The following is a 25,380-nucleotide window of genomic DNA, read 5'->3' as shown; positions in this document are numbered from 1 at the left end:
AGGCAACAGCTCATGGGCCAGCAGATATGGTTCCACGTGCTGCCTGTGGCACCCGTGCCACACGTTCAGCATCACTGGTCTAGTAGATAACAGCACATCCAGAAGCATTAGAATGAAAGTTTTTATAAAGACAGAACAAGATAATTAAAACAAGACACAGTATTCCCAACAAGAGATAACTTCCATGTGTGTATATATATAAGAACCGTATCGTGATAGCATTTGCCAAATCTTGTTGGAAGTTAGTAAATGTATGGAAACTGCTGTCCTCCAAGCAATCCCTTGGATACCATGAACAATAGTTGTGCCATCTTCAACCTTAGGAAACTTAAAGATAATCTCAGCTAGACTTCTGAAACTGGTATATAGGGATAATATATTATTATTATTATTATTATTATTATTAATAATAATAATAATAATAATAATAATACATTGCAATCCCAGGGGACAGCAGAATTGAGGAGAAGCAGCTAGAGAAATTAGTGAAATACGAAGATCTAAAAATCGAGCTGCAACGACTCTGGCATAAGCCAGTGAAAGTGATCCCAGTGGTACTTGGCACACTGGGCGCAGTGCCAAAGGATCTCAGCGGACATTTGAAAACCATTGGAATTGACAAAATCTCCATCTGTCAATTGCAAAAGGCCGCTTTACTGGGATCGGCAAACATAATTCGCTGCTACATCACGCAGTCCTAGGTGCTTGGGAAGTGCCCGACTGGTGATGAAATACGAAATCCAGCATAGTGATCTCGTTTGCTGTGTTGTATTGGCATAATAATAATAATAATAATAATAATAATAATAATAATAATAATAATAATAAATTAAAAGACTACGTAAACTAAAAACCCAGTATATTAAAATCAATCAAACAATTCAATCGCAGCCATGCATTACATCTATTGGCCAGGGGGTCTAGATCTAATTATTATTATTATTATTATTATTATTATTATTATTATTAGTATTAGTATTTAGATTTGTATGCTGCCCCTCTCCAAGGACTCGGAGCGGCTCACAACAACAATACACCATGTACAAATCTAATGTTAAAAACAATTTAAAACCCTTATTATAAAAAGAAAACAATCACACAACCTAGCAGACCATGCATAAACCATGGTAGTTAGGGGTATATCAGTTTTCCCATGGCCCATGTGTATGTGTGTGTAAGTGAAGGTATTAATTCAGAAAGTTAATGTTAATAGTTAATGTGCATTTATTTCTGGGTGGCCCAATTCTTTGTACAAAAAAGAATAACAAGACCAGAATTGTTATTAGCACTCCTTTTTGTGAAAAAGGCAGCAATTCCCCAAATCCCCAGATAGTATCCAGAAGCAGAAACACTCTTAACATTATGTGATTCATTAATCCATGATTGCTGTGGAAGCAATTCTGGCAACAGATTTAGTGATATAATTGGCGAAAATCAACCATGTTTTTATAACGCAGGAGAAGGGAAAATGCAAGCCAGAGTAAAGCATCTCAGTTCAGAAAGAGCCTTGCTCATGTAACTTTGATTGACATTGAACAAATCCGATTGGCACATTGGATTAATTTGCTTCCTAGCATCAAGGGATTAACCGAGATGCTTCACAAGGGCAATTGCTCAGTTTATTCTTTAGGATGCAGGTAGGGAAGCTGTAGAAACCAACGTCTTTTATTGACTATGAATTTAATGACCAAAATAAGATGATCTTTGATTTTTCTGCATGCTGCTGGTTTTATCTTGAAATTGCAGCAGCAGTTTAAAATTTAAAAAACAACAACAACTCCAAACTGTCTTCTATTAAGACCAAAATGAGAAAGCAAACTTGGCAGGGCATGAGATATGGACCACGATAGCCAATTGACCCTTACAGCTTATGCATGAAATTTTCTCCATCCACATATAAAAGAAGTTTCATTTTCAGCATACAACTCTAGGTGAAGGCTGTTGCCAATTCTCCTTTTATTATGCAACCACCATTTAGGTCTGAATATATTCTACAAATTGCAACAGAACCCAATCTTGGCAACTGCAAATGTTAGCACTTACTGTCCCTTGCTATTGCTTTTCGAAAACAAAATCCCAACTGGCCATACAACTAAGTGTTTCTTGCAGATATATTTTAAAGGCACTGCATTATAAAGCTGTCAAGTTTCGCGGTGCTATCTCACGTTACTATTAGCTTTTAGTGGCCAAAAATAAAAGCGACATCCTCATACCATACCTTCCAAAGTTGATTTCTTAGGTGCTGTGGGGACAGTGCAGTCAGTCCAAGAATCCCAGCCACCTAAAAGATCTGGCTGGCTTGCTGAGGAAGTTATTTTAGGTGGTTCTGGGGCCAAATTGCCTAAAAGGACATAAATCAGAAGACATGCGTTAGGATAAAGGCGTGCAAAAAGTTGCATAAACCTAACATCCTGCAAATCAAGAGCTGGTGCATTCATCATTATCCTTTAATGACCTCATAATCTCTTGCAGGATGGAGTCTGGGAACTGAATGGAGCTAGCATTGAGTGTTTACTGGCCGGATGCCCTTCCTGTCACCAATGAGAAGTTTTGTTCAGCGGATATATTCTCACTGCGCTCAGGGAGAGAAATGTCTGCCTTTATCTAGGATTGAACTCACAGCCTCCCGATTGTCAGGCAAGAGCTTCACCTCTAGGCCACCACACCACTCCAAGTGGTTAGAAGTGCATTATTGCAGACTAACTATGCTGACTGCTGGCAGTTCAATCTGAATGGCTCAATACTGACTCAGTCTTCTGGTCCTTCTGAGGTCGGTAAAATGAGGAGCCATAGGGGCAATAAGCTGACTTTGTAAACTGCTTAGAGCAGTGTTTCCCAACCTTGGCAACTCGCTGGCTGGGGAATTCTGGGAGTTGAAGTCCAAATATCTTCAAGTTGCCAAGGTTGGGAAACACTGGCTTAGAGAGTGCTATAAAGCACTATATAAATCTAACTGCTGTTGCTATGAAAATACGGTTAGGACCTTGGATTTTTCTCCCTTAAATCTGAACTCAACTGGCACTGTTGCTCTCCATCTATTTGTAAACGGGAACTCAGAACGAAAGAAAAAAACCACCTCAATATTTTCACTGCCTGGAAGGGTTAAAATCTCATATGTGGTGATCAGCAACAGATAACGTTTTCTAATGACATGTGATTCCTATCCAAGGCATGCATGGAGGAATCTCTGAATAAGGACATGAAGCCCTTATTCATACATTATCTGCTTGCCTCCCAAATTCACAAACCAGGTTACATCAAATGACTTTATTAGTATTAGCTGCTGTATCAAACAGGAGAGTGAATTGTGAATAAAGAAGCATGAACAAGAGTGGGATAGGGAATAACAAATTAAATATTAAAATACTAATTAGCCATGCCAATGAATACTCAAAAGCATAGAATAGAATAGAACAGAATAGAATATAGAATTTTATTGGCCAAATGTGATTGGACACACAGCGAATTTGTCTTGGTGCATATGCTCTCAGTGTACATAAAAGAAAAGATAAGTCCTTCAAGAATCATAAGGTACAAAACTGAATGACAGTCTGGGTACAAATAAACAATGAAATCATTTTAGGAACCTGTCAATATAAATCGTAAGGAGAAAAGCAACAAAGTTATAGTCATACAGTCATTTGTGGGAGGAGATGGGTGATGGGAACGATGAGAAGATTAATAGTAGTGCCGACTTAGTTATTTATAATCTCCCAGAAAGGTTCGCTGCATTGTAAAATAAACAAACAAACACTGCAACGGGATTTAGGATGTTGCTAACTGAAATCAGGATATTAACTATATATTAAAACAAATCATAGTATCACTTTAGTAGTTATGGTAATAATTGTCACAGTGCTATTCAATTGTGCTATTTTGATACAGGAATATTAAATTAGAAATGGACAATCTGGTGCAATACACACACTCTATAATCATCCAGCTAATGATATTAGTCCAAAATAGCTAGCTTGCCTTCCTGTGTATGAAATAATGATCATTTAGAGTGCAGACCTAAATATACTCATAGAGTAGTTATTGATATATTTAGATCTCCGTTCTAAAAGAACAGGGTTTTTCTCATAAAAGTTTACTGAATGTCAAAAAAAGGAACTTTTCCCCTTCATTTCTGAGTAGGCATTAAAATAGCAATGCAGGCATGAGCTCCTTCATGTTACCAGTTTAAACGTCTCTCTGAATATTTGAAACTTTATAATATCTTATCAAATTACTTTTGATAAGGGGCTTAAGCACCTCCACATTACCAGGTGAAAAGCTCTGTTTTAAGGCAACTGTAGAACTTTAAACTCACCATGAACACTGCGTAGCCCAGCCTTACCCTGTGCTCACACTACAAATAAACCTCCTCCAAATAGTTGTAACTACCATTTCCAGAAGTCCTGTAAATCTGGAATACGTATGCCAAGATGGAAAAAGTTTCAACAGGGAGGTAGACATAATGTCACAGTATTCCCATGTCACACTCAATACTAGGTTTCAATTTATTTTTTTGCCATAATAATGGCTGGAAACAAGGGGTCCCCGTCCTTCACTTGAGCAACTGTGAAAGAGCGAGGCAGAGAATATCAAATGGTATCCAATACAATTGGATCCACACTGGGTCTTACAAGGATAATACTTAGCAGTCAAGACAAGAGCAGAAAAGCGTATTTCATGGAGAAAGATGGACATTTTATATTACGAGATTTTGAGAACTCCACTGCCTTTTACCCCACTGTTTTTTAGTTTTTGTTTTTGAAATGATGATTACAGTGATACCTCATCTTACAAATGTCTCGTCATACAAACTTTTCGAGATACAAACCCGGGGTTTAAGATTTGTTTTGCCTCTTCTTACAAACTATTTTCACCTTACAAACCCACCGCCGCTGGTGGGATGCCCCGCCTCCGGACTTCTGTTGCCAGCGAAGCACCTGTTTTTGCACTGCTGGGATTCCCCTGAGGCTCCCCTCCATAGGAAACCCCAACTCCAGACTTCCGTGTTTTTATTATGCTGCAGGGGAATCCCAGCAGGAGAATCCCAGCAGCGCAAAAATGGGCGCTTTGCTGGCAACGGAAGTCCGGAGGTGGGGTTTCCCAGCGAGGGGAGCCTCAGTGAAATCGCAGCATTGCAAAAACACAGAGGTCCGGAGGTGGGGTTTCGAGGACTTCGGTGTTTTTGCGATGCTGAGATTTTACTGATGCTCCCTTCGCTGGGAAACCCCACCTCCAGACTTCCGTTGCCAGCGAAGCGCTCATTTTTGTGATGCTGGGATCCCCTTGCTGGGATTCCCCTGCAGCATCGCAAAAACACAGAAGTCCGGAGGTGGGGTTTCCCATGGAGGGGAGCCTCAGGGGAATCCCAGCAGTGCAAAAACGGGTGCTTCAGCTGGCAAAAGGGGTGAATTTTGGGCTTGCACACATTAATTGCTTTTCCATTGATTCCTATGGGACATTGTTTCGTCTTACAAACTTTTCACCTAAAGAACCTCGTCCTGGACCAATTAAGTTTGTAAGACAAGGTATAACTGTATTTGGAGAGTGCAGAGTTTCAGATTTGGTCTCCGAAGATCAGATTCTAGAAAACACCAGATATTATGTCTATATTATTAACCTCAACTGTCAAACCTCTTGTTGCTACTATAGAACAGATTGTCTTCTGCACTCAGAAGATCCTTTAATTCTATAACTAAGGATGGCAGTCAAGATTTCCTCAAAATAAGACACAGGTTTGACATGACATCAGATTTAAGCTTGCCTCAGATCCATGTTTAGCATCTCTTAATTAGCCAGAAAAGTCATCAGAATTCAATTGCAGAGTTGCCTACTTGCATTAAATCACTATCACCTTTTGATTCCTTAAGCCCCTTGTACGGATCACAGGGCCTCTCTTTTTAGAAACTTCACTGTCAAGATCTTTCCTAAAACTTTTCCAAGTCAAACGGGCAGGTTCACAAAATGCCTTGTTTTGAAAGTCTAACGTCTCGCATTTGAATAAAGACTCCATAAAACAAAACAAAACAACTTAGCCAGTGCCTCAGTCATATAAAACAACAACCCCCCCCTCCCAACCATAGTCTACGGCCCTTTTGGAAGCCATACTATAGCCCTTTTGGAACCAGGCCATAGAAGTGGTGTGTGTGTGTGCGTGCGTGCGTGCGTGCATGCATGCATGTGTGCAGCTGCATTCGTGAAAGTGGCACAAGCACGCATCTAAAAACATCCCCTCTCCTCCCAACTCTCTGCTACCACTGTTTATACTGGTCTGTTGCGCCGAAAAGGATGGGGAACGCTGATACAGAACAATATGAGAACAAAAAGAGGCTTCATTAATCAGTGACAGAAGCAACAGTTTTGCACCCAAGTTCAACATACATAATTGTCTCATTTAAGGATTACAGATTTAGTCTGTAACTGAAAGCTTTCTAACTTTGAAAAATGTATAAATATACAGTTTACACTTTTTAAAGAAGGGAATACTGGGAATATATTGCCGGTCAAGTACATGAATGTGTAAAATTAAAGCTAGAGGCATCTTATTAGGGATACTTTGCTCTTACAGTGTTCCCTCAATTTTCGCGGGGGATGCGTTCCGAGACCGCCCGCGAAAGTCGAATTTCCGCGAAGTAGAGATGCGGAAGTAAATACACTATTTTTGGCTATGAACAGTATCACAAGCCTTCCCTTAACACTTTAAACCCCTAAACTGCAATTTCTCATTCCCTTAGCAACCATTTAGATTATTGCTCACCATGTTTATTTATTAAAGTTTATTTTAAAAAATACTTATTAAAGGCGGACGAAAGTTTGGCGATGACGTATGACGTCATTGGGCGGGAAAAACCGTGATATAGGGGGAAAAACACGAAGTATTTTTTAATTAATATTTTTGAAAAACCGTGGTATAGCCGTTTCGCGAAGTTCGAACCCGTGAAAATCAAGGGACCACTGTATTGCTATACCTTATTGCTATACCTTATTGCTATAAATTGAATATAGATTCCTTCTAGTTCTCAGTTGCACCAACTTTTATGTCACCCACATTCTTGGCAATTTTTCAATTGCTTAATTTCTCTCATCACCTCTGTAAACTAAGGAAACCACATAGGGCCGGCAACTATGAAGGGGCCTAACAGTAGCAATCTCAGTGTCCACAGAGCTCTGTAAGGACAGGTAGTAGGTCACTTTTTTCAGTGCTGTCATTAAACAAAGCACTAAACGTACGATCATAAGTTGAGGATTACCTACAGATCTGAATTTGGCTATAGCAGCACACTTCGAGTTATGTAATCCTTGGGAATAGCAGGATTTTTTAAGGAAATGCTATTGTTGCTTCTGGTCTCTTCCCCATCAACACCCCCCCCCCCCCCCCGGCAAAAAAAGTCTCACTTGAGCTCAAGCAATAGACATCTACCCCACTGCATATACAAAGAAAACCACACACATTGTTTTTGTGGTTGGCTTCTTTTGTTTTAAATGATTTTCTAACATGGAGGGGGGAATATGATGAGGTTTAATTTCCTTATACAATTTCACTTAAATGTTAGTCTGGCTTCCAAAAAACTTTATTTTGTTCCACTCACAGGAAATTTTTATCTTGGTTGCCAATCTGTGTTTATTGTGCTACTATTATGAGTTTATGTAAGTTAACTGATATTTGCTATCCAGAGTCATGAGACGGAGACTCTGGGCAGCATCTTACAAGTCATATTTTAATTCAGACAACTCATAAAAAGTACTTTAAGCTGCCTCTTTGACAATTTCCTTTTACAGTTGCTCTCTGTTCAGCAACAATTCCAAGCCACGATTTAAAGTTAAACTGAATTTGTCAATTTTTGGATTTGTATCTACAGCTACACTTGAGTTTCATTCCAAGCAACCATCACAATCTGGTGGATGGTGGATAAATTGGACTAAAAAAATCTGCTTTATTCTCTTTCAGCATGAATAAAACTACAGTGTCACAATGTTATCCACAATAAAAGAACTATAACAGGAGTATAAGAGGTTGCTACTGCAACTGTTCTACTGGTAAAGTTCTACAATTGCCAGCATTCTATTCAGGTCAATTAAGCTAACTTATTTGAGGTCTCTGCATGTTCCACTTTTCTCAATTTAACATTCGAACATTAAGTTCTGACTTTTAATAGTACTAATTTGCATTTTAAAAATGCAAATAGATTTCTGGTTGGGCTGTATAATGTTTTCAATTTACTTTCCAAATTTAGCATAAATCAGGTTTACTACTAATTCTCAGATTTTGTGTCTAGAAGGCCTCATTTTCTGAGAATGAACAGAGTGAATTTTGGAAAAAAATAACTCAATTGCTCTAGATGTTAAATGATTACTAGAGCCAAAACCAGACATAACATAAACCTTCATTAGTTGGTGCACTTTCATATACAATAGATGAGCACTCCCAATATTCCCAATTTTAAGAGTTTAATTCAAGAAATCTAAGTGATGAAAGCCTATGTCAACTTGAGGATAGCTTCAACAGTAAGATAATAATACATTCCTTAATCCATTCCAGAAAAAGACAACTGCATTGGAGGCTATTTTTATTTCCTTATATGCTTCTATGCAAGGTTACTGTGAAAGTTATTTCACCATTAAAGTGAAGTATTTTGTAACACATCCTTTACATACCCAACTCAGGGTTGTACAAGACCCTGGTTTAACAGTTACAGATTAACAGACCAAAATCTTTTGGTTCCAGAAGGTACCTTTTTTTTGCAAGTGGAAAATCCCCGTTCATCAACTTATGCAAGTATGTAATGCCCATTTAAAATTTAATGGACATTTTGACTTTATTGCTGTTTCTTTTTCCCCCCCTCAGGCTGTTACACTAAAAGATTTGTTGTAAATATCCAGGCAGAAGGGGCTTGCTGTTTTAACAGTAATGGGAATGGTTTCTTTCTTTAAAAATAATAATAATCATGTGCATGTAATTGAAAAAAAACTGACAGCAACAAAAGTTTAAATTATTATATTGGTTACACAAGATTTCACTGAGGTCAAAAAGCCATTGTCCAACCCAGTCTTACAGCAAGCCTACTAAAGCCCTCTAACAGATGACGCAATCATTTTAGAAAAGCTCTCAGCATCTTTATCCATAGCATGGAGCAGATGTGCTATTAAGCCGGCAAGAGAGATCTTTTCCGGACTCTACAAACTGTTATTTATAGATTTCATCAGGAGAGGAGCCTGAATAACAACTGCGTGTGATGCCATCTCAGTTCAGACTTAATACAAAAAGGGAATACAGTACATTAGACTTTCTGTATTTGCGTTTCTTCCTCTGCCTATTTAAACAGATACCCATCCAATGAGAAGCACTCCTACATATAGTTATAGAGACCGAATGTTTTTATACACAAGACATTTTTAGATACATACGAGTGTTGTGAACTAGCCAAGAAAAAGGAAAATATATTTCTATCAGCCCTCTCACTGTTTGATGGACAGTCTATGCAAATGAGCAATAACCATGTCATATGTTTTTTTCTGAATTATTTTTTTTTAGAATGAAAAAATACAGCACAGTTTACCAGAAAATAAATGCACTAGAACATTGAGTTAGGTAAAGATCAGAATTTATTGTGCTATTGTCAACATGGGAAGAAAGGATATAGATAGAACCATAGCCACCACAGTAGTCTACACCTACTTCTCTAGCACTTATTTTTCCTTATAAATAAATGAACAAAGTAACTCTCTAGATACCTAACACTGAGAATAAACTTATAGTTTAATACAGTGAGCTGTTTGTTATTCATTTAGTCTGTCTTCTTTTTAGGCTCCAGAGAATTTGAACTCAAATGAGATTCTGAGTATAATTAAATACTTTGTATCCTTGGTTCTCATAGGTTAGATATCAAATCTAACAGAAATAATCTGTATTGTTATTATTTTTCTGTATACTGCCTCTTGCATCTCTAAAATGGTTTTAACACAAGCCTACGTAGCAGCAATGTAATGTGGTTGCAAACAGGGTTGGGTTTTTGGCTGTATTAATGCATGTTTTTTAAAAATGGAAGAATTCCATACTGGCCGGATATCATCTCAGGTGTTACATCTAATTCTATGCACCATATTTTTTAAAAGTTTGAAACAAATTGGAATGAAGGGCAATGAGAATGATAAAAGGACCAAAAATTAGATCTGACAAAGAGAGATTGAGAGAAACGGCAATATAAATTCTTGAAAAGAGAACGTAAAAAGCAATGCTCCAAGATTCATCAAATACCTCATGAGATATCATGCAGAAAGGTAGCTGAGATAATAATTTTCTATACCAGCATGGAATAAAAATATCCTATTGTGCAGAATATGGAAATAATGATTGTAAATTAAAAGACAATGTAGTGAGATCAGTCAAAAAACAGAATCAGTTTCCTAGCAAAGCAGTGTGGTTTGTTTATTTATTTGTCTGTCTGTCTGTTTGTCTGTCTATGTATCTACCTACCTACCCACCCATCCATCCCACCTATTATGTCTTCTTCACTTAATATATGTAAAAAATACACAGACATACTGACAATGGTTTAATTTGGATTAGTGCACTGAATAAGGGAGTTGGATCAATGCCATAAAATGTGTCTTCCAACTCAGCGATTCTATGATTAAAATTTTAGTTGGCTGAGAGTGGGTGGAAAAGCACCAAGATTATCAGAAGTACAAAATACTTGACAGGAAGTAAACACCATTGGGGGCAGGGGGTGGTGGAAAAGAGACATAGAATTCTGACTAGCAGCTGAAAAGGGAGAGAAAACAAAAAAATCAAGGACAATGAAGTTTACTATCACCCTGGTAGAGATCTGGATTCCAGCTCAGGAGCCATCAACATAAAAACTCCACAATTCTTTATTATTATTTATACCACTATATTCTAATTGTCTAACATTGCACATTTAAATTAGAGAAAAGTTACAGGGACTGTTTTATCACTTTTCAGAATATCATAAGCATTAATTGGTTTATCTCAAGAGTGCACATCAGCTTTAAGCAGCAATGGTACAAGAAGCTGATTGTTATAAGCCACTGGTAGAGTGTTCAAAACAAGCCTGCTCTATCTTTTCCATCATCTTATTGGCTATGGAGAAGTTTCACAGCTAACAACCAATCAGAAGCCCCTTAAGAATGTCTGAGGAGGCAAAGGCCTTCAGAAATGGGCTTATAAAAAACTTTAAAATAGAATAGAATAGAATTTTATTGGCCAAGTGTGATTGGACACACAAGGAATTTGTCTTGGTGCATATGCTCTCAGTGTACATAAAATAAAATATACATTTGTCAAGAATCATGTGGTACAACACTTAATGATTGTCATAGGGGACAAATAAGCAATGAAGAAGCAATATTAATAAAAATCTTAGGATATAAGCAACAAGTTACAGTCATACAATCAACATGGGAGGAAATGGGTGAAGGGAATGATGAGAAAAACTAGTAGAATAGAAGTGCAGATTTAGTAGAAAGTCTGACAGTGTTGAGGGAATTATTTGTTTAGTAGAGTGATGGCGTTCAGAAAAAAACTGTTCTTGTGTCTAGTTGTCTTGGTGTGCAGTGCTCTGTAGCGACGTTATGAGGGTAGGAGTTGAAACAATTTGTGTCCAGGATGTGAGGGGTCAGTAAATATTTTCCCCGCCCTCTTTTTGACTCGTGCAGTATGTCTTTATCGTATGTCTTTAGTTCTTAGTTTCACTCTTAAGCAAAAATGGACAATACTAACCCCTCCCTCCTTTTTGGCAAAGGTTGTGGAAAGGTTGGCTGCTCCCATTTTTAAGGCAAAATGACAGTATTTCTAAGTGACACAAAACAGAACATCGAGAACCATGAAGGCTGTTACTTAAAGATGGCACCAACTTTATATTATACCTGACCAGTTATGTGTCAAGAGAGGATTCCTTGCCAAAGGACTGAGTCAAAAGAGGGGAATCTAGGCAACATAGCAGATAGGTCAAAAGTCAAACTCGGTCCTTATGGGCTGAAGAGACAGTGTCATTCCCATTCTTGGAGATTAGCTCCACCCACTATCGATACTATATATATAATCCCAGTGAAGGTATGGCTAGCTGATGAGGCCAGAACAAGGCCGAAATAGATCTATTCTAGTCTCCCTTAATTTTCAAATTGATACACACACGCACACACACAAACATGAGAGAGAGAGACAGACAGACAGACTGCTGGAGTGCCTTTTTATATTTTAAAATTTTGTACTACGGGATGGTTTTTCCCAATGCAGCTCTGCCTTTGTACCCCAAAAGAATCTGAAGGTAAAAGACGACATCAGTTTGCAAAACATACCCCATATTATATTGGGTGTTAGAATAGAATAGAATAGAATTTTATTGGCCAAGTGTGATTGGACACACAAGGAATTTGTCTTGGTGCATATGCTCTCAGCGTACATAAAAGAAAAAGATACATTTGTCAAGAATCATGTGGTACAACACTTAATGATTGTCATAGGGGTCAAATAAGCAATGAGGAAATAATCATATTAATAAAAAGTTTATATTACAAGTTTATATCAACAACAGAAGGCTTGTCCATAGCAATGCCACCACAACGCTTGTTTGACATTAATCCAATTTAACTAATCTAAGTTAGCAGGTTTCATTCAAGAGGCCATGTGATTTTTTTTGGAGGGGGGGGGAGGGAGGGAAGGAAAGAGAGAAGGAAGGCAGGACACTAGGTGATACATCCACTTACCCAAATTAAGGACGTCTGTGCTAGAGGAAGGAGGCGGTGCACTGTGGGTGGAAGGAAACATAGCAGGGACAGTTGGTGCATTTGAACTAAGAAAGTCTCCAAAGAGATCAGGACCGGTAAGAGTTGGACTGCCTGCATTGACCGTGAATGGGTCAAACTGGTCTGCTAAAGATAAAACAAAACACAACACAAAATTGCTGGTGTTATTTGTGATGCTTTCAGAAATAAGGCAAGCAAAAAGTTAAAAGATTCTGCTCTGGAAAATATAGCAAGTCTTAGGAATGGCCAACACAAGGCATATAAATTCTTTCTAGAAGTTAAGACTGAGCTTTACACAAACCCGAACTATTATTAGGGCTTAATTGCTACCTTATATCACAAAAGGATTTCTAATCATCAGAAAGAGCAACTGTCTTAGAAACATAGAAGACTGACGGCAGAAAAAGACCTCATGGTCCATCTAGTCTGCCCTTATACTATTTCCTGTATTTTATCTTACAATGGATATATGTTTATCCCAGGCATGTTTAAATTCAGTTACTGTGGATTTACCAACCACGTCTGCTGGAAGTTTGTTCCAAGGATCTACTACTCTTTCAGTGAAATAATATTTTCTCATGTTGCCTTTGATCTTTCCCCCAACTAACTTCAGATTGTGTCCCCTTGGTCTTGTGTTCACTTTCCTATTAAAAACACTTCCCTCCTGAACCTTATTTAACCCTTTAACATATTTAAATGTTTCGATCATGTCCCCCCTTTTCCTTCTGTCCTCCAGACTATACAGATTGAGTTCCTTAAGTCTTTCCTGATACGTCTTCTGTAATAATGCCTCAGATTATCTGTATCCATTAAGCCTCCTACAAGTCTCTTGACTCTCAATAAAGAAAAAGCTGCAACCTCTGAAACCCAGAAAAAAGCCAACTAAATTTTATACTAAATGAAAGCCGGGCCAGCAAACTGAAATCAGCAAAAAGCTCATCAGTAGAAGGAAACCTAACAGGGCTTCCTTTACAAAAAAAAGAACCTCAAACGAACTCCTGTGGCCTAGTGACCCCAATGGAAGGAGAAAAGTCATACTGTACCGGTCAGAAGGGAAGGCATTATTGATTTGTTGTTGGGTTTTTCTTTTTCCAAAAGTAAAGGGGAAGAAAAACAAACTGAACTCCCAGCCTGAAGGTATTTCACTGCCTACTGTCAAGCAAAAACTGACTGCAACTGCTCAGGAACCATATTTATATCCAGCAGGGAACGCCACACTGTGGCCAGAGGGATATCTGACAGATGCTCCACCTTGCCACTTAAAGGTTTTAAGAATCAAAGCTCCTAGAAACTAAGATGCACTCGTGTTTGTTGGAAACACTAACAGCAAAGTTGCCCGTGTTAGCAGCCCGCTCCAACCCCATCTTATCATTTCAGGCAAAACTAACTTGCTTGTGTCTGACTGTTCTATCATCACACACCAGTAGATGAATATAATAACAAACGAGGCATTTTTCATAAACACACAACATGCTTTCCTGTTCCAAACAATTGCAGCATAGTTGCCCTCGTCTGATGTCAAGATGTACAGTGGTACCTCTACTTAAGAACTTAATTCGTTCCGTGACCCGGTTCTTAAGTAGAAAAGTTTGTAAGTAAAAGCAATTTTTCCCACAGGGATCAATGTAAAACCAAATAATGCGTGCAAACCCATTGAGAAAGAAATAAAAGCTCAGAATTTGGGTGGGAGGAGGAGGAGGAAGAAGAGGAGGAGGACAGTCGCTGCCGAAGGAAGAAGGTGAGGTGAGGGGAATCAAAAAAATGCAAAACTTTAAGGCTTAAAAAAAAAAAAGAGGGACTCTGCGGCGGCGCCCAGAGAAAGGAAAACACTCCGTTTGCTCTGCGCTGCCCAGAGCAAACAGAGCATTTCTTTTTTCTGGGCGTTGGAAGAGGTTTATTCCATCTCCAAGCGCCCACAAAAAAGAAAATGCTTTGTTCACTCTGGACTGCCAAAGCCTCCTTATGCACCACCGAAATGCTCCTCTGGCAGCCCAGAAAAGCCCGAGATGGCCGAGATTAAAGGCGGAATGGCAGGAAACTGGCTGGGCCTTTGTGCTACTCTCAAACTCCCTGGGAACTTTTTCCGGGCTCAGGTTCTTAAGTAGAAAATGGTTCTTAAGTAGAGGCAAAAAAATCTTGAACACTCGGTTCTTATCTAGAAAAGTTCTTAAGTAGAGGTGTTCTTAAGTAGAGGGACCACTGTATTGCAATCATTAGAACCAGCCTGCTTCCTCTCGAGGGCAAACTTTCATTTATAACAGATGGAGGAGGCAGGAGCTCAACAGGTAACACCATACCACACACAAACTTCATGGGGTTTGAATGAAAGTTCCCACTGTTTTTCTAGCCATTAGGAAAGTCCATCCTTAATTTTACATCATGCTGAAATTTTGAGGCAGGGAGCATATAAGGTGGCTAAACTTGGCAGCGGATACAAACCACAAGGGTGAACACACCATTTCTATAGTTTCTAGGAATGTGCAACTAATCACATCTCTCTCCACGCAGATTCTAAAAGCAAATGCAGTGATTGAGTGATTGAGAATTCAGAAAGGAGACAGACAGAACCAAATGACTTGGGAAAATGGGACTGGCTTAAATGTCTCGCCTGACATACAGGCACTCCTTGGTTTCCAAATTCTAAACAAATCATATACAGGTGAAACTTGAAAAAATAGAATATTGTGCAAAAGTTCATTTATTTCAGTAATGCAACTAAAAAGGTGAAATGTAATATATTACATGCAAGGCAAGATAGTTCAAGCTATGATTTGTCATCATTGAGATGATTATGGGGTACCGCTCATGAAAACACCAAATCCACCATCTCAGAAAATTGGAATATTACATGTGATCAATAAAACAAGGATTGTACATAAAACTGGACCTCTGAAAAGCATGCAGTACTCAGTACTTGGTTTGGCCCTCGTGGTAATGGCTAACATTGATAATACCAAAGAATAAAGCTAATACTGATTCCATTATTGGATTATATTAAACATGTACACACCTCTTAAGATTTAGCTATTAAACCAAATTTTAACCATTCTTTTCAGCTCCTCGCTTGTCTTTAAGATAAGGTAACAAGATGTAATAACAACAGGAACAACTGATAGATTAAACCAAACAATCACTATATTAACGATCAGTGTAATCTGTTTTCATTTCTTTCCTCCTCCATAAACCTCCTAATAAACTTATATAAGATTTGTTGCGATGTAAATACAAAGGCTAGAACTGCACCATTAAAAAAAATCAAATTAAAAAAGCTGATTAACCACCTATTTCATTTTATACTCTAGAGCAGATTTTTCTTTTTAAAAACAAAACCAAAACTGGGTTCTGTGGAAAGACTAAAGGAAGAAACAACTCTTCACAAGTATTTGGGTGTTGGTGTTGGAATTCTCTATAAGGGACGAAAGAACAACAGGGAAGGCGGGCTTGTCACATGACATTCAGAAGCCCCGCCCTCTTAATCAGATTTGAAACAAATGTCAAAAGAAACACACAAAAAATGTTTATCTTTACTCCGCTACTCTTCAGCCCTGAGTTGTAATGAAAAGGAAATTCAAGGTACTTACCTCTAGAAGAAGAGGTAGCTGTTGTCGAGGAACTGTTGCCCTGGGAATTTGCTGAGGCCTGAGGCTGGCCACCAAAAAAGAATTCTGCTCCTCCACCCAGGAGGTCTGCAGTTGAATCTTCTGAAATTTCCGGAGTGCTACCAACAAAGAGTCCATTCAGCAAGTCTGCATTGCTGGAAGAACTCTTCATCTCTGTTGGAGGTTGGAGAAGTTCAGGTGTAGCCTCTGAATCCAGCCCAAGCAAGTCAATGCTCTGTTCTTCAGGATCCTCTTCTGACTGAGAAGCTGGGATATCAAAGCCAGCTTCAAAAAAATGCTTGCCATCTTTCTGTTCCAGGAGGTGCATCTCTCTATCCTCAGAAGGTCTAACGTCATTGGGAAAAGCCGAGAATTCCTCATTGGAAGGTTCATTCTCCTTTTCTTCCTCAACGTGATCAAGACTCTCTTGAGAAAAGGAATCTTCAGGAGTGGTTTCAGATTGTTTTCCTTCTGTTTATTTTTATTTTTTTATAAAAAGAGAAGTTTATTAATATTCATATGCCTTTCCCCAAAGAATTCAATGCAAAGCATATGGGATTCTGTTCTCTTACCAACATAACAATTCATCCAAAGGCACCTGCTGAACTCAAGCGGCTGATTTCAGAGGAATATAACTTTATATGTCAACAACCACTTTTCCCAAGGGGCATTTTTATAAAGCTCCGAGCAACACTCCTCAAATTGCCATGGCTGCCAAGTCTTAGCACAGCCTTGAGAAATGTGGCTTGCGTGGTTAGGATGTTGGGTTGGAGGTTAGCAAGACTCAAGTGATACCATGCTGTGGGATGAGCTCCCAATCCTTTGCTCCAGCTCCTGCCAAGGGCATGAAAGGAACCACCAACTGGGCGTTCTCTGGGAAATAGTGATGTTACTGGCTAGTCCTTTTCAACCCAGAAGTGCCTGGGTGCTTTTGTCACAAGTACAAACTTGTAGAACCTCCTAGTTAGCATGAATGCTGCTGATATTCATTCATTCATTCATTCATTCATTCATTCATTCGATTTTTATGCTGTCCTTCTCCTTAGACTCAGGGCGGCTTACAAATGTCAGCAATAGCACTTTTTAACAGAGCCAGCATATTGCCCCCACAATCCGGGTCCTCATTTTACCTCGGAAGGATGGAAGGTTGAGTCAACCTTGAGCCAGTAATGAGATTTGAATCGCTGGCCTACAGATCTACAGTCAGCTTCAGTGGCCCGCAGTACAGCACTCTACCTGCTGTGCCACCCCGGCTCACTCACTTATTTAATTTGTTTGTTTGTTTATTATTTATTTATTGCATTTATATGCCGCTCACGCCAAACGGACTCTGCGCGGCTAACAAGTATAAATACAATATAAGTAAAAAAACAATACAAAACATTACTAAAATCACATGTATTATAAAACCATACTTGCGCAATCAATCTTAATTCCAGGATAATTCTGAGGAATTACAGCCCATCATTTTGAGGAAGAGTGTTTAAGAGTTTAAGGAAGAGTGCCTTAGTGAAACCTCTTTTTTGGCCTCTGCAAAGGCTACAGAAGTAAATGGTCTGGCCCAGTGAAATGGTCAGACACAGTAGCGGAAGCCTCTCCATCTTGAAAAAGAAATTACCATATTTTTTAGAGTACAAGACACCCCCCCACTAAAAGAGGCTGAAAATTTGGGTGCGTCTTATATTCTGCATGTAGCTTTTACTAAGCTTTTTTTTTTTAGCCCTAGAACGATGCTAACGCAATCTTCCAAGCTAAGCGATCTTTCCTTTGCTTGCTTCTTTCATCGCTACTTCCTCCGACAATCAGCCGGAGCCTTTTTTCTCATTGCTGCTCTCGGAAGAGAAAGAGAAGTGAAGTGTTTTAGAAACTGTTTTTTATCCCCAACCAGGGGATAAAAAGAAAGCAGGTGGGCTCAAAACCAGCAAGCTAATGTTCTGAAGCTGACCAGACTAAAGACTAGCCAGACCTGGTAGGCAGATTATTTTTTCCCTATTTTTCTCCCCCAAAACTAAGGTACGTCTTATACTCTGGTGCGTCTTATACTCTGAAAAATACGGTAAGTAAGAACTTTGGCCAAGGACATTATTGAGAGAAACTGCTTCAGAAAATCGTATCCATCGTAATCAGGAGGAACCCGGATTGTGGGGGCAATAGGCTGGCTCTGTTAAAAAGTGCCATTGCCAAAATGTTGTAAGCCGCCCTGAGTCTAAGGAGAAGGGCGGCATAAAAATCGAATAAATAAATAAATAAACCAAGGAAGCAAAAATGCTTTGCTTTCTTTATGTAACTATAATAAATCTATAATTAAAACTATAATTTAAAAAAAAATTGAATAAATAAATAAATAAATAATGGATGAAGGAAAGCAGGTGTGGTTAAAACAAAGCAGAGCTCTTCCATTAGCTATGTTTAAAGACCAGTTTGGGGTTTTTATGCTGACTTGGTTAGATTTAAAAATAAAGGACTCAGCACAGATGGAGTTGCGAGGGTTTTTTTCCTGCTTTTACCCCCTCTCACTCTCCTGCCTGAATTTGGATTATAAGGTTATGGGGAAGGGTGAGATCAATCATCCATAAGACGCTCTAAGAAACTTTGAGGCTAAGAGAAGGATAAAAGGGGGAGTTTAGCATAAACGAAGAGCGACAACACAGCTTTTGCTACTAACAGATCCTTTCCCTTTACCTTCCCAGTCGAGTGTATGAAAGAAATTTGCCTCGGCGCTGCCGCTGTCTGTGGAGTCTGGCTCCACAGGTGGACCTTCAGAAGAAGCTTCTGATGTCGATGCTTCCGCTTCGTATTGCGCAATTGATCCTGGCTGCCTAGGCAGTTCAGGCTTACCTATCCGATTAAAGAAAAAAAATTTAAACCCAAGGAATATAAAAACATCCTATTTAAGTCCCCACCCCACCCCGCCTCTTTCGGAACTGGCTTTCTCTTTAAGTCAGTGGTTCTCAACCTTTCTAATGCCGCGGCCCCTTAATACAGTTCCTCATCTTGTGGTGACCCCCAACTATAGCGCCAATTCTTCCAACAGATCTTTAAGCTGATTGGCAAGAGGTCAGAGGGACACCCCCCTCTAAACGCCTTATTGGTTGGATTGTAAAAATATGTTCCGAGATGCCAGAATAGAAGCTTTAGTTGCTAACACCATTGGAAATTTGTCTTTTCCCATGGTCTTAGGCGACCCCTGTGAAATGGTCATTCGACCCCCAAAGGGGTCCCGACCCCAAGGTTGAGAACCATGGCTTTAAGTGCTTAAAAAAGGGAAAAGCTACTCAAGTAGAGGGTGAAAAGGAAGAGTTTAAGCGGGCATTCTTTCTTTCTCTTACCAAATTTCGATAATATCTCTTGCTGTTCTTCGCGGCTGGAAAAAAGGATCTTGGGATTTAGACCCTTGATGTTCAAGTTGTCCCAGGGAGCTCGCTCCGTGATGGGCTTATTTCGTGGCTCTACTTCTACGTCTAGATTCACTTGAAACAAGTCAGGATACTTCTCTTGAATATCACAGGCATCCAGATCATACCTGTAGCAATATGGCATTAGTTAGAAGCACTTCTTTTGTTTTTCTTAAAGAAATCGCAGAGGGAAACCTCTTGAAGCAAGATGATACAGCCTTTAAAACAAACGTCATTTGCTTCTGTAAGGCTTGCAAAGGCAGCCCACCCATGCATTGTGACTTTAGCTCAGAGGTCATTAAACTTGACAATTTTAAAACTTGTGGACTTCCAACTTGTGGACCAGGGTATCTACGAGACCGCCTTCTGCCGCACGAATCCCAGCGACCAGTTAGGTCCCACAGAGTGGGCCTTCTCCGGGTCCCGTCAATAAAACAATGTCGGTTGGCGGGGCCCAGGGGAAAAGCCTTCTCTGTGGCGGCCCCGACCCTCTGGAATCAACTCCCCCCAGAGATTAGAATTGCCCCCACCCTCCTTGCCTTTCGTAAGCTCCTTAAAACCCACCTCTGTCGTCAGGCATGGGGGAATTGAGACATTCTTTCCCCCTAAACCTTTATAATTTATGCATGGTATGTTTGTTATATGGATGTTTAGTTTTATAATAAGGGTATTTTAGTTGTTTTTAGTATTGGATTTGCATGATGTTTTTTATTACTGTTGTTAGCCGCCCCGAGTCTACGGAGAGGGGCGGCATACAAATCCAATAAATAATAATAATAATAATAATAATAATAATAATAATAATAATAACAATAACAACAACAACAACAACAACTACCAGAATTCTGGGAGTTGAAGCCCACAAGACTTAAAGTTGCCAAGTTTGGGGACTCCTGCTTTAGCTGTTCTAGTCCTTAATTAAAAATCCATTATATGAAATACAGGACAAAGAACCTGACTTTCCATAAAATAAGAAGAGGATTTCCCCATCCCACCTCTTAAATGTTGAAGAAAAATAAGATCTTAAATCATCACTTAAAAAGGGCAAAATCGGGGTAATTGGGCTAAATGATATTGAAACCACATCCAGAAAACAAGTAGAAATAATATGAATTAGAGAAAAGAGCTGCAAATTAGGTCTCAGGATTATTTACTTCCCGCCTTAGTTCTCCCTGTTATGCATAAGATTTCAGCTCTGCTTCCGTTTGACAATGGGTAGTTCTCACAACCACAACTGAGCCCAACATTTATGTTGCTTTGTGAGAAATTGGTTAAGTACGTTTGGCTCCATTTTATGACTTTTTTGTGCCAGTAAATCCCTGGCGCTGTTAAATTAGCAACACAGTGGTTAAGACAGTCTGATTTCCGCATTGACTTTGCTTGTCAGAAGGTCAGAAAAGGAGATCACATGGCAAATGTAAATCACATGACCCTGGGGATGTTACAATGGCCATAAGTGTGCAAAAAAGGCCGTAAGTCACTTTTTCCAGTGATGTTGCATCTTCGAAAAGTCACTAAACGAACTGTTGGAAATCTAGACCTACCTGTATTATGTCTGGCAAAACCTAGAAGAACTCAAATTTTGCTTCTATTTGGTTTCCATTTTATCTTCACTCTGAAGTGATCAGAAGCCACACTAAATGCCAGTCAGAAGCGTGTAAGTAGAAATTCAAGCTGTGGCTGAAGCAGAAAAGCCTGGTGTTCTCCAGTACTTTGGTCACTTAAGTCAGTGTTTCCCAACCTTGGCAACTTGAAGATATTTGGACTTCAACTCCCAGAATCCCCCAGCCAGCATTCGCTGGCTGGGGGATTCTGGGAGTTGAAGTCCAAATATCTTCATGTTGCCAAGGTTGCGAAACACTGACTTAAGTAGCAATTATGTTGTTCACTGGGTTGAAAAATGGGCTGAAAAAATTGTATTGGAGGTTGCTATACAGGTAGTCCTCTACTTATAACCACAGTGGAGCCAGTGGTGGTTTCCACTTACCTTCGCCGCTGGCTCGCATCAAGTTGTTTCGCGTGCGTGTCCCCTAATTCAAAATCACTTCCACACATGCTCAGAACGTGTTCTCAGTCCAAAACACAGCTGAGGAGCTGCTCAGCTATGCTTCAGGCGAAGAAATAAAGGTCGGTATTAACTCGGGGGTGGGCAGGTGGGCTTTTTTCAAAGCAGAGGACGAGGAGAACAAACACTGAAAAAAAAATCACCAAAAATCCCCCCCCCCCTAAAATGGCGGCACTCACGGACTGGCATAGATAGAACTGGATCTATGACGCCATCTTCAGGTCACCAGCAAGTCACTAACGATTTGGGCAATCTGGAACCCACCCCTGAATGGAGCCTAACATTTCTGATCCTAAGCTATACAGTTAAATAAATTTTGCCTCATTTTATGACCTTTCTTGCCACAGCTGTTAAGTGAATTGCTGTAGCTGCTGAGTTAGTCACAATGGTTGTTATGTGAAATCTGACTTCCCGGTTGGCCTTTTCTTGTCAGAGGGTCACAAAAGGAGGCCACATGACTCCGGGATACTACAACCATCATAAAATATAAATCGGTTGCCAAGCATCTGAATTTTGATCATGTGACCCTGGGAAGGCTTCATAGAAACATAGAAGACTGATGGCAGAAAAAGACCTCATGGTCCATCTAGTCTGCCCTTATACTATTTCCTGTATTTTATCTTAGGATGGATATATGTTTATCCCAGGCATGTTTAAATTCAGCTACTGTGGATTTACCAACCACGCCTGCTGGAAGTTTGTTCCAAGGATCTACTACTCTTTCAGTAAAATAATATTTTCTCATGTTGCTTTTGATCTTTCCCCCAACTAACTTCAGATTGTGTCCCCTTGTTCTTGTGTTCACTTTCCTATTGAAAACACTTCCCTCCTGAACCGTATTTAACCCTTTAACATATTTAAATGTTTCGATCATGTCCCCCCTTCAATGGTCATAAGTGTGAAAAACAGTCCTAATTTGCTTTTTTCCCCAGCGCCGCTGTAATTTTAAACAGTCACTAAATGAACTGTTGTAAGTGGAGGGCTATCTGTATTTAAAAAACAAACAGACACAAATGCAAAACGAAGAACTGTTGTGAAGCATTTCCTATAGAGACGTGATCAACATACTTTGCAAATTTCACAGTAGTGGCATTGCGAGGTACAAATCCTGTATGAAACTGAATCTGGAACATCTTCATTGATGCCACCTTGAAAAGGAACAACAACAACAAGGGAATTAAGATGTGCTAGTGAAACAACATGCCCTGAAGACACAAATCCTCATCTGACCACTTTCAGAGTTTCATTACATATATTTTCTGACTGGCAATCTTGTGTTAAAAGGCCTTTGGCCCTGAAACATTTTATCTTGCATCCCAATGACTTCCTGCTGTCAATACATTTATTCATAGCATTTGAAAGCATGCCTCCTCCTCCACCCCCACCCCCTAGGCTCAGAACAGCTAGAATCAAAGTCAGCCAGAACTATCTTGGCCAACAAATAAACTGAATTATTAGCTGTGTTATTGTGAATAAATCTCAAGTGTTACAATTGCTGTAGATACAGAACAATCTGAATTTTCGGCAGCAATCTGCAGGAAATGCATATTTATATTTCTCTTTTTTTTAAAAAAAAGACAGTTCTCAAAAATCAAACCACAGCACCTAACTCTAAAGTTTCACTTTAATTTTTGACATTTTCCTGCAGTTGTTTCAATTACATAATGTCCAATAATTCTTTATTTTTTATACTTATATAACTGTTTAGAAAAATTGCTTGAACTCATGAAAGCCGCAAAGTGAAAATGAGGAAACAGTTTCCTATTTATAGAATATTAAAAAGGAGAAAAAAAATTCCAACCAACTGGTAAGGATAACGCTCTACCTTGAAGTGCACAACATTACAAGCACAGAAGTCCCTAGCTTGAGTGTTACCTTGGCTTGGAGTCTGCCACCTAAAGTGGACCTGGCATGATATATCACAATGAGGACATCTCCTTGCACGGTGATGCCTAATGGGATGACTGCTTTCCCATCTTCCATTTTGAAATCCCTAAGGAGGATAAGCATAGTCCTGATTTTAAGATTTGAATGCAATCGTAATTCATTCTGCCAAATTTTTAGTTCATTGCTTCCCATTTTAAAGTACCAATTTATTTATTTATTTATTTATTATTTAGATTTGTATGCCACCCCTCTCCGCAGACTCGGGGCGGCTCACAGCAAAATAAAACAATTCATGACAAATCTAAATTATAATTTAAAATATTTTTAAAAACCCATTTACTAAACAAACATACATACAAACATACCATGCATAAATTGTATATGCCCGGGGGAGATGTCTCAGTTCCCCCATGCCTGACGACAAAGGTGGGTTTTAAGGAGCTTACGAAAGGCAAGGAGAGTAGGGGCAGTTCTAATCACTGGGGGGAGCTGGTTCCAGAGAGTCGGGGCCGCCACAGAGAAGGCTCTTCCCCTGGGGCCTGCCAACCGACATTGTTTAGTTGATGGGACCCGGAGACGGCCCACTCTGTGGGACCTAATCGGTCGCTGGGATTCGTGTGGCAGAAGGCGGTCTCGGAGATATTCTGGTCCAATGCCATGAAGGGCTTTAAAGGTCATAACCAACACTTTGAATTGTGACCGGAAATTGATCGGCAACCAATGCAGACTGCGGAGTGTTGGTGAAACATAGGCATACCTAGGTAAGCCCATGACTCCTCTCGCAGCTGCATTCTGCACGATCCGAAGTTTCCGAACACTTTTCAAAGGTAGCCCCATGTAGAGAGCATTACAGTAGTCGAACCTCGAGGTGATGAGGGCATGAGTGACTGTGAGCAGTGAGTCCCGGTCCAGATAGGGCCGCAACTGGTGCACCAGGCGAACCTGGGCAAACGCCCCCCTCGCCACAGCTGAAAGACGGTTCTCTAATGTGAGCTGTGGATAGAGGTATTCCAACACATCTCCCTTCTTAAACCTGGACTGAGGGGCAATCATGCACATCATACAGAAGTCAAAATAATACTCCATAATTTGATTCTATAGATGTGCAAAGACAAAATGAATTCATCATTTTAGTTTATTAAAAGATATGGTCATCAACTAAAAACAATATACCCTATTTTTTGAGTATAGGACGCACCCTTCTCCCCCCAAAAAGGGAGTGAAAATGTGGGTGTTTCTTATACACCAAATGTAGCCCCGCCCACCCTTCGGCCTCTGCACATCACATTTTATACCTGTTCCAGGCTGCAGAGATTGCCACAAACCATCCTGCCAGAAACAGAGCTTTTGGGACAAATGGACTTTTGGAAGTTGCAAAGGCAGCCCCTCCCAAGCAGAGCTTTCCTCTCAAAGGCTGGTCATGGGTGCTGGTAGGCAGAATTCTTTTTTTCCCTCTTATTTTCCTCCCAAAAAAACCTGAGGTGAGTCTTATACTCTGGAGTGTCTCATACTCCGAAAAATATGATGGTTAAGTTTTACTTAAAGCTGGACTGTATGTGTTTGTCTGCTTTCAAGTGAGTTTTGCAAGTTTTTTGGCAAGATTTTTTTGAAGTGGGTTGTCAATGCTTTCTTCCTAAGGCTAAGAGAGGGGAACTAAGCCAATGGCTGGCTTCAT

The 25,380-nt window shown here is 39.6% G+C and overlaps 1 protein-coding gene across 2 annotated transcripts in view; it reads right to left on the bottom strand.

The window, feature by feature from the left end:
• LOC139162208 (cyclin-G-associated kinase-like) overlaps window positions 1-25,380 on the bottom strand; it is a 110,561-nt gene that overhangs the window by 14,657 nt on the left and 70,524 nt on the right. The window contains exons 17-23 of one of the 2 annotated variants that reach the window (XM_070742316.1): window positions 23,694-23,811; window positions 22,887-22,966; window positions 19,688-19,881; window positions 19,041-19,196; window positions 16,341-16,829; window positions 12,721-12,885; window positions 2,219-2,341 (exon numbers count right to left, since the gene is read on the bottom strand). In XM_070742316.1, coding sequence (XP_070598417.1) covers window positions 2,219-2,341; window positions 12,721-12,885; window positions 16,341-16,829; window positions 19,041-19,196; window positions 19,688-19,881; window positions 22,887-22,966; window positions 23,694-23,811 — 1,325 coding nt within the window. The remainder of the gene's footprint in view (window positions 1-2,218; window positions 2,342-12,720; window positions 12,886-16,340; window positions 16,830-19,040; window positions 19,197-19,687; window positions 19,882-22,886; window positions 22,967-23,693; window positions 23,812-25,380) is intronic. The other variant, XM_070742317.1, reaches the window with a different exon arrangement.

Source organism: Erythrolamprus reginae, chromosome 2 (assembly GCF_031021105.1).
Source record: "Erythrolamprus reginae isolate rEryReg1 chromosome 2, rEryReg1.hap1, whole genome shotgun sequence".
NCBI classification, from domain to species: domain Eukaryota; kingdom Metazoa; phylum Chordata; class Lepidosauria; order Squamata; family Dipsadidae; genus Erythrolamprus; species Erythrolamprus reginae.
Note: the sequence above shows the minus strand (reverse complement) of the source record. Positions and strands in the feature narration are given on the sequence as shown.